Source organism: Oncorhynchus clarkii, chromosome 6 (genome assembly GCF_045791955.1).
Source record: "Oncorhynchus clarkii lewisi isolate Uvic-CL-2024 chromosome 6, UVic_Ocla_1.0, whole genome shotgun sequence".
Taxonomy (NCBI): domain Eukaryota; kingdom Metazoa; phylum Chordata; class Actinopteri; order Salmoniformes; family Salmonidae; genus Oncorhynchus; species Oncorhynchus clarkii.
In genome coordinates, this window is record NC_092152.1 from 4,730,109 (window position 1) to 4,745,543 (window position 15,435).

At 46.1% G+C, this 15,435-nt stretch overlaps 1 protein-coding gene across 1 annotated transcript in view; it reads left to right on the forward strand.

Moving 5' to 3' along the window:
• Positions 1–14,843, forward strand: part of LOC139411875 (ras-GEF domain-containing family member 1B-A-like) — a 48,477-nt gene extending 33,634 nt beyond the window's left edge. Inside the window, exons 9-14 of the mRNA XM_071158625.1 lie at positions 1,863–1,942; positions 6,670–6,765; positions 7,561–7,656; positions 10,666–10,789; positions 11,091–11,163; positions 14,621–14,843. Of these exons, the coding sequence (XP_071014726.1) occupies positions 1,863–1,942; positions 6,670–6,765; positions 7,561–7,656; positions 10,666–10,789; positions 11,091–11,163; positions 14,621–14,645 (494 nt within the window). The 3' untranslated portion in view covers positions 14,646–14,843. The remainder of the gene's footprint in view (positions 1–1,862; positions 1,943–6,669; positions 6,766–7,560; positions 7,657–10,665; positions 10,790–11,090; positions 11,164–14,620) is intronic.
• Positions 14,844–15,435: the final 592 nt, after the last annotated feature.

The window sequence follows — 15,435 nt, forward strand, 5'->3', positions numbered from 1 at the left end:
ACCATATGGGAAGCATAGTGTTGGATTGGGAAGCAGAGTGATTACCATATGGGAAGCATAGTGTTGGATTGGGAAGCAGAGTGATTACCATATGGGAAGCATAGTGTTGGATTGGGAAGCAGAGTGATTACCATATGGGAAGCATAGTGTTGGATTGGGAAGCAGAGTGATTACCATATGGGAAGCATAGTGTTGGATTGGGAAGCAGAGTGATTACCATATGGGAAGCATAGTGTTGGATTGGGAAGCAGAGTGATTACCATATGGGAAGCATAGTGTTGGATTGGGAAGCAGAGTGATTACCATATGGGAAGCATAGTGTTGGATTGGGAAGCAGAGTGATCACCATATGGGAAGCATAGTGTTGGATTGGGAAGCAGAGTGATTACCATATGGGAAGCATAGTGTTGGATTGGGAAGCAGAGTGATTACCATATGGGAAGCATAGTGTTGGATTGGGAAGCAGAGTGATTACCATATGGGAAGCATAGTGTTGGATTGGGAAGCAGAGTGATTACCATATGGGAAGCATAGTGTTGGATTGGGAAGCAGAGTGATTACCATATGGGAAGCATGGTGTTGGATTGAGAAGCAGAGTGATTACCATATGGGAAGCATGGTGTTGGATTGGGAAGCAGAGTGATTACCATATGGGAAGCAGAGTGATTACCATATGGGAAGCCGAGTGATTACCATATGGGAAGCATGGTGTTGGATTGGGAAGCAGAGTGATTACCATATGGGAAGCATAGTGTTGGATTGGGAAGCAGAGTGATTACCATATGGGAAGCATGGTGTTGGATTGAGAAGCAGAGTGATTACCATATGGGAAGCATGGTGTTGGATTGGGAAGCAGAGTGATTACCATATGGGAAGCAGAGTGATTACCATATGGGAAGCATGGTGTTGGATTGGGAAGCAGAGTGATTACCATATGGGAAGCAGAGTGATTACCATATGGGAAGCAGAGTGATTACCATATGGGAAGCAGAGTGATTACCATATGGGAAGCAGAGTGATTACCATATGGGAAGCAGAGTGATTAACATATGGGAAGCAGAGTGATTACCATATGGGAAGCAGAGTGATTACCAGAGAGAGAGGTTAGAGATGGAGAGAGAGAGGTTAGAGGTAGAGAGAGAGAGAGAGGTTAGAGATGGAGAGAGAGAGAGGTAAGAGATGGAGAGAGAGGTTAGAGGTGGAGAGAGAGAGATAGGTTAGAGGTGGAGAGAGAGAGAGAGAGAGAGAGTTGGAGAGAGAAAGAGGTGGAGAGAAAGGTTAGAGGTTGAGAGAGAGAGAGGGGTTAGAGGTGGAGAGAGCGAGAGAGGTTAGAGGTGGAGAGAGAGAGTGGTTAGAGGTGGAGAGAGAGTGGTTAGAGGTAGAGAGAGAGAGGAGTTAGAGGTAGAGAGAGAGAGAGAGAGAGAGAGAAAGAGGTGGATAGAAAGGTTAGAGGTGGAGAGAGAGAGAGAGAGGTTAGAGGTGGGGAGAGAGAGAGAGAGAGGTTAGAGGTGGATAGAGAGAGGGGTTAGAGGTGGAGAGAGAGAAAGGTTAGAGGTGGCGAGAGAGAGGGGTTAGAGGTGGGGAGAGAGAGGTTAGAGAGAGAGAGGGAGAGAGAGGGAGGGAGGGAGGGAGAGCGGGATGGAGAGAGGGAGGGAGGGAGGGAGAGTGGGATGGAGAGAGTGAGAGGGAAGGGGAGGGAGGGAGGGGCATGGAGAGAGGGAGAGGGAGGGAGAGCGGGATGGAGAGAGGGAGGGAGAGAATCCAGCTCAACAATGGGTACAAGGAGGGGGTCTGTGTCAATGGAATTAAAGCTGTGTGTGCAGCTCATTTCTCACCCTTCTCTCTTGTCTTGCTCTCTGCAGCTGGGATGAACATGAGTCCTGTGTCTCGACTGAAGAAGACCTGGAGCAAAGTCAAGACGGACAAGTTTGACATCTTGGAGGTAATTGCTTGTTCACCTGCTGCACTGAGGGTCATACAATCTAGTTGCCTAGTAGCTTCAAAAGCCAGCTAGTTGCCTAGCAGCTTCAAACGCCAGCTAGTTGCCTAGCAGCTTCAAAAGCCAGCTAGTTGCCTAGCAGCTTCAAACGCCAGCTAGTTGCCTAGCAGCTTCAAACGCCAGCTAGTTGCCTAGCAGCTTCAAAAGCCAGCTAGTTTTCTAGCAGCTTCAAACGCCAGCTAGTTGCCTTGCAGCTTCAAACGCCAGCTAGTTGCCTAGCAGCTTCAAAAGCCAGCTAGTTTTCTAGCAGCTTCAAACGCCAGCTAGTTGCCTAGCAGCTTCAAAAGCCAGCTAGTTTTCTAGCAGCTTCAAACGCCAGCTAGTTGCCTTGCAGCTTCAAACGCCAGCTAGTTGCCTAGCAGCTTCAAACGCCAGCTAGTTTTTCTAGCAGCTTCAAACGCCAGCTAGTTGCCTTGCAGCTTCAAAAGCCAGCTAGTTGCCTAGCAGCTTCAAACGCCAGCTAGTTGCCTAGCGAACCTTCCCATGTTACACTGTAAGCTTCGTGGTGTTTGAAGTGGTATTGCCACAGGGATACTCTACCTTCAGAAGTGTTGAGATGGGGATGGGTAGCCCCAGACAGCTGAGGTAGACGGTGTACCTGAGGTTCAGATCAGACGAGCTCCCTGGGGGTCCGTGGAGGAGCCAGGTATGGACCTTCAAGTCAGAAGATGTAAAGTAGCAGATTAAAGGGATAAACCAGGTCCCAGTGGAACCCAGGAACAGGTTTCTCTCTCGCCACACCTCCCTCATTACTCTACTACCCTCTCTCTCACCTCTCTCTTTCCCTGTAGCTCTCTCTCTCCCTCTCTCTCTCGCTCTCTTCCCCTGTCTCTCTCTCTCTCCCTCTCTCTCTCTCGCTCTCTTCCCCTGTCTCTCTCTCACTCTCTTCCCCTGTCTCTCTCTCTCTCTTCCCCTCTCTCTCTCTTCCCCTTCCTCTCTCTTGCTCTCTTCTGTCTCTCTCGCTCTCTTCCCCTGTCTCTCTCTCTCACCTCTCTCTTTCCCTGTAGCTCTCTCTCTCGCTCTCTCACTCTCGCTCTCTTCCCCTGTCTCTCTCTCTCTCACTCTCTTCCCCCCTCTCTCTCTCTCTCTCTCTCTCTCGCTCTCTCTCTTACCCTGCCTCTCTCTTGCTCTCTTCCCCTGTCTCTCTCTCTCTCTCTCTCTTTCCCTGTCTCTCTCTCTCTCTCGCTCTCTTCCCCTGTCTCTCTCTCTCTCTTCCCCTGTCTCTCTCTCTCTCTCTCTCTCTCTCTCTGTCTCACTCTCTCTTCCCCTGTCTCTCTCTTGCTCTCTTCCCCTGTCTCTCTCTCTCTCTCTCTCCTCTCTCTTCCCCTGTCTCTCTCTCTCTCTCTCTCTCTTCCCCTGTCTCTCTCTCTGTCTTTCTCTCAATTCAATTCAAGGGCTTTATTGGCATGGGAAACATGTGTTAACATTGCCAAAGCAAGTGAGGTAGATAATATACAAAGTGAATATATAAAGTGAAATAAACAATAAAAATTAACAGTAAACATTACGCATACAGAAGTTTCAAAACAATAAAGACATGACAAATGTCATATATATATATATATATATATATATATATATATATATATATATATATATATATATATATATATATATACAGTGTTGCAACGATGTACTAATAGTAAAGGACACAAGATAAAATAAATAAGCATAAATATGGGTTGTATTTACAACGGTGTTTGTTCTTCACTGGTTGCCCTTTTCTCGTGGCAACAGGTCACACATCTTGCTGCTGTGATGGCACACTGTGGAATTTCACCCAGTAGATATGGGAGTTTATCAAACTTGGATTTGTTTTCGAATTCTTTGTGGATCTGTGTAATCTGAGGGAAATATGTGTCTCCAATATGGTCATACATTGGGCAGGAGGTTAGGAAGTGCAGCTCAGTTTCCACCTCATTTTGTGGGCAGTGAGCACATAGCCTGTCTTCTCTTGAGAGCCATGTCTGCCTACGGCGGCCTTTCTCAATAGCAAGGCTATGCTCACTGAGTCTGTACATAGTCAAAGCTTTCCTTAATTTTGGGTCAGTCACAGTGGTCAGGTATTCTGCCGCTGTGTACTCTCTGTGTAGGGCCAAATAGCATTCTAGTTTGCTCTGTTTTTTTGTTAATCCTTTCCAATGTGTCAAGTAATTATCTTTTTGTTTTCTCATGATTTGGTTGGGTCTAATTGTGTTTCTGTCCTGGGGCTCTGTAGGGTGTGTTTGTGTTTGTGAAAAGAGCCCCAGGACCAGCTTGCTTAGGGGACACTTCTCCAGGTTCATCTCTCTGTAGGTGATGGCTTTGTTGTGGAAGGTTTGGGAATCGCTTCCTTTTAGGTGGTTATAGAATTTAACGTCTCTTTTCTGGATTTTGATAATTAGTGGGTATCGGCCTAATTCTGCTCTGCATGCATTATTTGGTGTTCTGCGTGCAGAGTCTCAATTTGGTGTTTGTCCCATTTTGTGAAGTCTTGGTTGGTGAGCGGACCCCAGACCTCTCCCATTCTCTCTCTCTCTCTCTCTCTCTCTCTCTCTCTCTCTCTCTCTCTCACTCTCTTCCCCTGTCTCTCTCTTCCCCTGTCTCTCTCTCTCGTCTCTTTCTTCCCCTGTGGCTCTCTCTCTCTCTCTCTCTCGCTCTCTTCCCCTGTCTCTCTCTCTCTCTTCCCCTGTCTCTCTCTCTCTCTTCCCCTGTCTCTCTCTCTCTCTTTCTCTCTTTCGCTCTCTTCCCCTATCTCTCTCTCTCTTCCCCTGTCTCTCTCACTCTCTTCCCCTGTCTCTCTCTCTCTCTTCCCCTGTCTCTCTCCCTCTCTCTTCCCCTGTCTCTCTCGCTCTCTCTCTCTCTATTCCCCTGTCTCTCTCTCTCTCTGTCTCTGTCTTTGTCTGAGAGTGTTGATAGCTGTGGCGTTCGGTTATTGTCCTCCCTGTGTTGATAGAGGTCAGAGGTCAGAGTGTCGATAGCTGTGACGTTGGGTTATTGTCCTCCCTCCGTTGTTTTGAGAGGTCAGAGTGTTGGTGGGCTGGTTTGATGACTCCATCTGTCTTGCAGTTTATGTGCGTCCAGTTGATTTGGCAGGGACGGTTTACGTGGGACTGTGAGTGATTGATAGTCATTGAGATGCCTTCTCCCACAAGCATTCAACCTTTTTGGGGGAAGGGAACTCCAAGCCTGGCCAATGACTAACAACCATATTGTACCATACGGTGCATTCAGAAAGTATTTACATTTTGTTAAGTTACAGCCTTATTCTAAAATGGATGTAAATTGCCCCCCCCCCCCCTCTCTCTTCATTCTACACACAATACCCCATAATGACAAAGCAAAAACAGTTTTTCAAAATTTTTGCAAATGTATATATTTTTTGTTGTTGAAATATCACTTTTACATAAAATTATTTTTTTTAAATGTTTGCTAATTTACATAAGTATTCAGACCGTTCACTCAGTACTTTGTTAAAGCAACTTTGGCAGTGGTTACAGCCTCCACTCTTCTTGGGTAATGACGCTACAAGCTTGGCACACCTGTATTGGGGGAGTTTCTCCCATTCTTCTCTGCAGATCCTCTCAAGCTCTGTCAGGTTGGATGGGGAGCGTTGCTGCACAGCTATTTTCAGGTCTCTGCAGAGATGTTCGATCAGGTTCAAGTCTGGGCTCTGGCAGGGCCACTCAAAGACATTCACTTTGCTCAGTTCATCTTTCACTTGATCCTGACAGTCCCTGTCGCTGAAAACATCCCCACAGCATGACGCTGCCACCACCATGCTTCACCGTAGGGATGGTGCCAGGTTAACTCCAGACATGACGCTGGGCATTCAGGACAAATAGTTCAATCTTGGATTCATCAGACCAGAGAATCTTGTTTCTCATGGTCTGAGAGTCTTTTGGTGCCTTTTGGTAAACTCTAATAGGGCTGTCATGTACCCTTTACTGAGGAGTGGCTTCCGTCTGACCACTCTACCATAAAAGTCTGATTGATGGAGTACTGCAGAGATGGTTGTCCTTCTGGAAGGTTCTCCCATCTCCACAGAGGTACTGTAGAGCTCTGTCAGAGTGACCATCGGTTTCATGGTCACCTTCCTGACCAAGGCTCTTCTCCCCCGATTGCTCAGTTTGTCCGGGCGGCCAGATCTAGGAAGAGTCTTGGTCGTTTCAAACTTCATCCATTTATCAATGATGGAGGCCACTGTGTTCTTGGGGACCTTCAATGTTGCAGAAATGTTTTGGTACCCTCCCCCAAATCTGTTGGGGAAGCACCTGACCTTAATTTCGTGTCTGAAAACTTATGTAAAAAAAAGATATTTATTTTGATTATATTTTAATGTGTAAAAATGTCTTAAAACCTGTTTTTTAGCTTTGTCGTTATGTGTAGATAGCTGAGGATAAAAATAAAAAAAAATCTATTTTAGAATAAGTCTGTAAACGTAACAAAATGTGGGAAAAGTCCAGGGGTCTGAATACTTTCCTGAAGGCGCCGTATGTTTAGACATTTCAGCTAACAGTCAATTGTTATCCCGTTCAGACTAAAGCATAAGATGCAATCTCACTCTCTAATGACGTAGCTAGAAGAATAAGACGTTTCTAAACTACTTTTTTTTTATTTTGAACGAAGATCTGACTTTATGCTCAGCTGACACTGTGATACTGATCTCCCCCTGTCTCTTCCTCCCTCAGCACCAAATGGACCCTTCCGGTAACTTCTACAATTACAGAACGGCGTTGAGAGGAGCGACACAGAGGTCTAGAACAGCCAACAGCACTAGAGAGAAGGTGAGCCTCGATACTTTCACTCACATCTGAGATTCAGGACCCGGTATTTCATTCAACGTGTTAGAGTAGGAGATCTAGTAGATCTAGTAGATTCTAGGAGATTCTAGTAGATTCTAGGAGATTCTAGTAGATTCTATGAGATCTAGTAGATCTAGTAGATTCTAGGAGATCTAGTAGATCTAGTAGATTCTAGGAAATCTAGTAGATTCTAGGAGATCTAGTAGATTCTAGGAGATTCTAGGAGATCTAGTAGATTCTAGGAGATCTAGTAGATTCTAGGAGATTCTAGGAGATATAGTAGATCTAGTAGATTCTAGGAGATCTAGTAGATTCTATGAGATCTAGTAGATCTAGTAGATTCTAGTAGATCTAATAGATCTAGTAGATTCTAGGAGATCTAGTAGATTCTAGGAGATCTAGTAGATCTAGTAGATTCTAGGAGATCTAGTAGATTCTAGGAGATCTAGTAGATTCTGATTTCTTCAAATGGTGGGAACGTCCTCTGTGGTCTGTACACTGATCTGTGGTCAGTACACTGGTCTGTACACTGATCTGTGGTCAGTACACTGGTCTGTACACTGATCTGTGGTCAGTACACTGGTCTGTACACTGATCTGTGGTCAGTACACTGGTCTGTACACTGATCTGTGGTCAGTACACTGGTCTGTACACTGATCTGTGGTCAGTACACTGGTCTGTGGAAATGTCCTGTACTGTTACCCAGGCAGCTGAATTCAATCCTGACTTCTTCTCTCTCTCCTTTCTCTGTCTCCTCTCTCTCTCTCTCTCTCTCAGATCGTTATCCCGTTCTTCAGCCTACTGATTAAAGATATCTACTTCCTGAACGAGGGATGTTCCAACAGGATGCAGAATGGACACGTTAACTTTGAGGTGGGACGTTAAACGGGTGTCCTGACTCTCTGTGAAGATCACTAAAGATCCCATGGCACTTATCGAAAGGGTAGTGGGTGTGAACCCCCGGTGTTCAGGATACATTCCCAGCTAATTTCCAGCTTCCAATTGGTCCGTTCATCCCACTTCCTCTCCCCTGTAACTATGCCCCAGGATGTTGCCGGTAAATGAGAACGTGTTGTCAGTCAACTTACCCGGTAAAACAAGGTTAGGGTAAGGCCTTAATGTATCTCAGCTCCACCAGTTCCAAAAGTGTCCCATTGCTAAGGGAGACATTATATTTGCACTATATAGACAAGGACAATTTTAGCGAGCCCCCTCCCTATAACTGACAGAGAATGAGGAAGTGAGACTTTCCATTGGTAAACCCCAGCTACACTACATCAGAAAAAATGTGGAATGAACCTTTTTAAGCTACTTTTTATTATTGGAGACCACATGTCAAAAGTTTGGACACACCTCCTCATTCTAGGGTTTTTCTTTATTTTTACCATCTTCTACATTGTAGAATAATAGTGACGACATCACAACTATGAAATAACACATATGAAATCATGCAGTAATATTTTAGATTTTTTCAAACCCTTTGCCTTGATGACAGCTTTGCACACTTTTGGCATTCTCTCAACCAGCTTCATGAGGAATGCTTTTCCAAAAGTCTTGAAGGAGTTCCCACATATGCTGAGCACTTGTTGGCTGCTTTTCTGTCACTCTGCGGTCCAACTCATCCCAAACCATCTCAATTGGTTTGGGTGATTGTGGAGGTCATCTGGTGCTGCCTGGCGGTGTGTTGGGTCATTGTCCTGTTGAAAAACAAATGATAGTCCCACTAAGCACAAACCAGATGGGATGATGTATTGCTGCAGAATGCTGTGGTAGCCATGCTGGTTAAGTGTGCCCTGAATTCTAAATAAATCACTGACAGGGTCACCAGCAAAGCATACCCAACCCCATCACACCTCCTCCTCCATGCTTCACGGTGGGAACCACACATGCAGAGATCATCCGTTCACCTGCTATGCGTCTCAGAACCAAAAATCTCAAATTTGGACTCTTCAGGCCAAACGACAGATTTTCACCATTGCTCGTGTTTCTTGGCCCAAGCAAGTCTCTTCTTCTTATTGGTGTCCTTTAGTAGTGGTTTCTTCAGCAATTCATCCATGAAGGCCTCATTCACACAGTCTCCTCTGAACAGTTGATGTTGAGATGTGTCTGTTACTTGAACAGTTAACTCTAATGAACTTATCCTCTGCAGCAGAGGTAACTCTAGGTCTTCCTTTCCTGTGGCGGTCCTCATGAGAGCCAGTTAACTCGAATGAAGTTATCCTCTGCAGCAGAGGTAACTCTGGGTCTTCCTTTCCTGTGGCGGTTCTCATGAGAGCGAGTTTCATCACATCGCTTAATGGTTTTTGCAACTGCAGTTGAAGAAACTTCCCAAGTTCTTGAAATGATCCGAATTGACTGACCTTCATGTCTTAAAGTAATGATGGACTGTCGTTTCTCTTTGCTTATTTGAGCTGTTCAAATAGTAAAATACCAACTATCTTCTGTATACCACCCTTACCTTGTCACAACAGAACTGACTGGCTCAAACGCATTAAGAAGGAAAGAAATTCCACAAATTAACGTTTAACAAGGCACACCTGTTAATTTAAATGCATTCCAGGTGATTACATCATGAAACTGGTTGAGAGAATGCCAAGTGTGAGCAAAGCTGTCATCAAGGCAAAAGATGGCTACTTTGAAGAATCTCAAATATAAAATATTTTTTGATTTGTTAAACTTCTTTTTTTAAGTTACTACATGAATCCATATGTGTTATTTCATAGTTGTAATGTCGTCACTATCATTCTACAATGTAGAAAATTGTAAGAAATAAAGAAAAACCCTTGAATGAGTAGGTGTGTCCAAAATTTGGGCTGATACTGTATATGCTCAGCAACATAAGTCAACCAGTGAATATTATTATCAGGTTAGGGTTAGGTTAGGGTTAGGTTGCGGTAAGGTTAGGGTTAGGTTGTGGTTAGGTTAGGGTTAGGTTGTGGTAAGGTTAGGTTTAGGTTGTGGTAAGGTTAGGGTTAGGTTGCGGTAAGGTTAGGGTTAGGTTGTGGTAAGGTTAGGTTTAGGTTGTGGTAAGGTTAGGGTTAGGTTGCGGTAAGGTTAGGGTTAGGTTGTGGTAAGGTTATGGTTAGGTTAGGGTTAGGTTGTGGTTAGGTTAGGGTTAGGTTGTGGTAAGGTTAGGTTTAGGTTGTGGTAAGGTTAGGGTTAGGTTGCGGTAAGGTTAGGGTTAGGTTGTGGTAAGGTTATGGTTAGGTTAGGGTTAGGTTGCGGTAAGGTTAGGGTTAGGTTGTGGTAAGGTTAGGGTTAGGTTGCGGTAAGGTTAGGGTTAGGTTGTGGTATGGTTATGGTTAGGTTAGGGTTAGGTTGCGGTTAGGTTAGGGTTAGGTTGCGGTTAGGTTAGGGTTAGGTTGCGGTAAGGTTAGGGTTAGGTTGCGGTAAGGTTAGGGTTAGGTTGTGGTAAGGTTAGGGTTAGGTTAGGGTTAGGTTGCGGTAAGGTTAGGGTTAGGTTGTGGTAAGGTTAGGGTTAGGTTATGGTTAGGTTAGGGTTAGGTTGCGGTAAGGTTAGGGTTAGGTTGTGGTAAGGTTAGGGTTAGGTTATGGTTAGGTTAGGGTTAGGTTGTGGTTAGGTTAGGGTTAGGTTGTGGTAAGGTTAGGGTTAGGTTATGGTTAGGTTAGGGTTAGGTTGTGGTAAGGTTAGGGTTAGGTTATGGTTAGGTTAGGGTTAGGTTGCGGTAAGGTTAGGGTTAGGTTGTGGTAAGGTTAGGGTTAGGTTAAGGTCTGGTTAGAGAACTTCTTTATTAATCTTCATATTGTTTTCACATTGCTGAAATGTTTTCCGCAAATATTAACATTATAGTTTTTTCCCCCCACGGTGTTTCAAATGTTATTTTAACATTTTATTCTTATTTTTTTAAACATTGTTTTCAGAAATTTTGGGAGATGGCGAAGCGGGTCAGCGAGTTCATGGTTTGGAAGAAGGTGGAGTGTCCGTTTGAGAAGGACCGTAAAATCCTCCAGTACCTGCTCACCGTACCAGTGTTCAGTGAGGACAGTATGTACAATCCCTCATACCCCCCCCCCCCCCCCAATAAAGGGTTAGGGTTATATAATATATATATATATAATATTTTAAACAAGGTTCAAGGTGTCATTCCAACTAAGTCACTACAGGAAGACTACAGGAAGACTTAAGAACCTGTCCAACTACAGGAGAAGCTGTTTTTAACGTCCTGCTGCTGTGACTGTAATGAGTTGAGGCTGATGGTCTCTCTCTCTCTCTCTCTCTCTCTCTCTCTCTCTCTCTCTCTCTCTCTCTCTCTCTCCTCTCTCCTCTCTCCTCTCTCCTCTCTCAGCTCTGTATCTGGCCTCTTATGAGAGTGAAGGCCCTGAGAACCACATGGAGAAGGACAGATGGAAGTCTCTGAGGTGTGTGTACCCCCCCCTCCCCGTGGTGTTTGTATGTGTGTTCCCTGGGGGGCAGCTACATTTGTCATAGTTGTCGACCAAAAGGGGGGAGGAGGGGGGGGGGGGGGGGTACATGCTCATCCGCCCACTAGTCAATAACTCTCTCACACACACTGTGTTTTCACACACACGCTGACCCGTCCACTAGTCAATAACTCACACACACACACACACACACACACACACACACACACACACACACACACACACACACACACACACACACACAGTAATGTCATGCCATCGGTGCTGGGAGTGTAATATGTATCTCAGACATGATGGAGGAAGATTCATTCGTCTTTTATCAGTGTGGTTGAATATTATCCTCAGCCCAGGGAGCTGACTAAGACCCAGTCAGTCAGCCAGCCAGTCAGCCAGCCAGTCAGTTAGCCAGACAGTTAGTTAACCAGCCAGCCAGTCAGCCAGCCAGTCAGTCAGTTAGCCACCCAGCCAGCCAGTTAGCCAGTCAGTTAGCCAGCCAGTCAGTCAGCCAGTCAGTTAGCCAGCCAGTTAGCCAGCCAGTTAGTTCGCCACCCAGCCAGCCAGTTAGCCAGTCAGTTAGCCAGCCAGCCAGTTAGCCAGCCAGCCAGTTAGCCAGCCAGTTAGTTAGCCAGCCAGTCAGTTAGCCAGACAGTTAGTTAGCCAGCCAGTCAGTTAGCCAGCCAGCCAGTCAGTTAGCCAGCCAGTCCGTTAGCCAGCCAGCCAGCCAGTCAGTTAGCCAGCCAGTCAGTTAGCCAGCCAGTCAGTTAGCCAGCCAGCCGGTCAGTTAGCCAGCCAGTCCGTTAGCCAGCCAGCCAGCCAGTCAGTTAGCCAGTCAGTTAGCCAGTCAGTCAGCCAGTCAGTCAGCCAGTCAGTTAGCCAGCCAGCCAGTCAGTTAGCCAGTCAGTCCGTTAGCCAGCCAGCCAGCCAGCCGGTCAGTTAGCCAGCCAGTCCGTTAGCCAGCCAGCCAGCCAGCCAGTCAGTTAGCCAGTCAGTCAGCCAGTCAGTTAGCTAGTCAGTCAGCCAGTCAGTTAGTCAGTCAGTTAGCCAGTCAGTTAGCCAGCCAGCCAGTCAGTTAGCCAGTCAGTTAGCCAGCCAGCCATCAATCCAGCCAGTCAGTTAGCCAGCCAGTCAGTTAGCCAGCCAGTCAGTTAGCCAGCCAGCCAGCCAGTCAGTTAGCCAGCCAGTCAATTAGTCAGTCAGTCAGCCAGCCAGTCAGTTAGTTATCCAGTCAGTTAGCCAGTCAGTTAGCCAGCCAGTCAGTCAGTTAGCCAGCCAGTCAGTTAGCCACCCAGCCAGTCAGTCAGTCAGTCAGTCAGTCAGCCCGTCAGTCAGTGCAGTGCTGAAGACCTGTCTGACGGCTAGATGACAGAAACATTGACATGCTAACCACATGGATTGTTCAGTAGACCTACTCATTAACCCCCCCCCCCCCCCCCACCAATATATTTTTACACCACTACCACAAAATCATGATAATAAAATAAAATAATAATAATGAATGTGCAAACAATTGGCTCACAACAAATACCTAAATCATCTTTCGCAGGTGATATGTCTTCTATTGTGTGTATATACAGTGGGGCAAAAAAAGTATTTAGTCAGCCACAAATTGTGCAAGTTCTCCCACTTAAAAAGATGAGAGAGGCCTGTAATGTTCATCATAGGTACACTTCAACTATGACAGACAAAATTAGAAAAAACAATCCAGAAAATCACATTGTAGGATTTTTAATGAATTTATTTGCAAATTATGGTGGAAAATAAGTAATAAGTATAATATATATATTACAGTATATCTGACTGAGCCCAGACCTGAATGCGTACCATCCATCCAGCTAGTCCGCTTGCAGTGAGTGGCTGTTTAGGCTGGTCCTGTCTGGTTAGGCTGGTCCTGGCTGGTTAGGCTGGTCCTGGCTGGTTAGGCTGGTCCTGGCTGGTCCTGGCTGGTCCTGGCTGGTTAGGCTGGTCCTGGCTGGTTAGGCTGGTCCTGGCTGGTTAGGCTGGTCCTGGCTGGTCCTGGCTGGTTAGGCTGGTCCTGGCTGGTCCTGTCTGGTTAGGCTGGTCCTGTCTGGTTAGGCTGGTCCTGGCTGGTTAGGCTGGTCCTGGCTCCAGTGGGGTGAGATGGGCTGGGCGAATCCACCTGTCTGTTCGGGTGCTGTCACGTTTCTCTGATAGCCATCTGGCCAGGCTGGTGTTGTTTGTCTCCCTTCCCCACTGCGACAGAACCTGTTACATTACTTCAGACTGGCCGTGTCAGCACAGCACGCCTCTAGCCCGCCCACGCAGAGACACACACACACACACACTTGCCTCTATCACCACTGCTGATAAGCCTGGAGTTTGGCTAAGAGCCTCTAGCCCAGCAATGTGCTTTATGGCTGTTCCAGGACAGGGAAGGGGTTGGGGTTATTAACCTTCTCTAAGTAGACACACGGAACAGACGGTGTTGTATTGATTTCTGCTATTGTAGCAGTAGTACATAGAAGAATCATTGTCTTTTGTTCAGTGTGGTTGTATATTATCCTCAGAGCCCAGGGAGCTGACTAAGACCCAGTCAGCCAGTCAGCCAGCCAGCCAGTAAGTCAGTTAGCCAGCCAGTCAGTTAGCCAGCCAGTCAGTTAGCCAGTAGCCAGCCAGTCAGTTAGCCAGTCAGTTAACCAGCCAGTCAGTTAGCCAGTTAGTCAGCCAGTCAGTTAGCCAGCCAGTCAGTTAGCCAGTCAGCCAGTTCGCCAGTCAGTTAGCCAGCCAGTCAGTTAATCAGCCAGCCAGTCAGTTAATCAGCCAGTCAGTCAGTTAATCAGCCAGTCAGTCAGTTAGCCAGCCAGTCAGTTAGCCAGCCAGCCAGTCAGTTAGCCAGTCAGTTAGCCAGCCAGTCAGTTAGCCAGCCAGTCAGTTAGCCAGCCAGCCAGCCAGTCAGTTAGCCAGCCAGTCAGTTAGTCAGTCAGTCAGTTAGCCAGCCAGTCAGCCAGCCAATCAGTTAGCCAGCCAGTCAGTTAGTTATCCAGTCAGTTAGCCAGTCAGTCAGTTAGCCAGTCAGTCAGTTAGCCAGCCAGTCAGTCAGTCAGTCAGTTAGCCAGCCAGCCAGTCAGTCAACCAGCCAGCCAGTCAGTCAGTTAGCCAGCCAGCCAATTAGCCAGTCAGTCAGTTAGTCAGCCAGTCAGTCAGTCAGTCAGCCAGTCAGGTAGTCAGCCAGTCAGGTAGCCATTACTGCTACAATACATAGATAAATACCTGTTAGATGTCTTGCTAATAGATGTTGTCTTTTCTCTCTCTCTCTCTTTCTTCCTGCCCCCCCAGATCCACTCTGCCAGTCAGTTAGCCAGTCAGTCAGTTAGCCAGCCAGTCAGTTAGCCAGCCACAATACTGCTACAATACATAGATAAATACCTGTTAGATGTCTTGCTAATAGATGTTGTCTTCCCCCCCCCCCCCCCAGATCCACTCTGCTAAGTAGAGTCTAGAGCTTCTGAACAGAACCATGTCAAACCCATCTGACAACCAAGCCTTACCCTGCGGTGATGTCCGAATAACAGTGTCCCTGTTTGGAAGGGAAACAACAAATCTGAACTGTACTATTCAGCAGAATCTTTTTCTGTTCCGCAGTCAAGGATTTCTAGCTAAGAATCCCTCCAGTTGATTGGCTCTTTCTTCACGCTACGTTTCCAAGGACAGCTTCTTTTTTTTTTTTTTCATCTCTTTTGTATGAATTTTGTAGCCTTTTATTGAAGACTTTACGACCATCACGACTGAGAAGAGGGGGGGGACGCAGGGGGGGGGGGGGGGACGCAGGGAGGGGGGGGGCCCAAGGAGATGCTTTTTGTTGTTGTCCTTTTGTCGTCTGCTGAAAACCTTATTTTTTTTAAAAAAATGTATTTTGTTGAAACACCATGTATGTATTCACACCCCGGGTGAAACACAGTTGATGCAAATCATTGTCCCCGTGACATTTTCCAGGTGTATTTTCCTTTCTACAGAAACTAGGGAGTTGTCTGCTGGTTGGCCAACTGACTCAGTTCCAACAGGTGGAACTTTCTCTCTCCTTCTTTAATGAACCAGCGTTTTGTTTACTGGGAACCAGTATACTGTGTAAATGGGGTTAATCCTAACCTACGGCTATGTTGGTAGAGATATACATGAAGCTAACATTATTTGTAGTTTTTGTTTGTTTGTTTGTTTGTTTGTTTGTTTGTTTGTTTGTGTAATTTCAGGTTTTTCATACGCTAAGTGTTTTGTTTCTGTGGTCATTTGTTT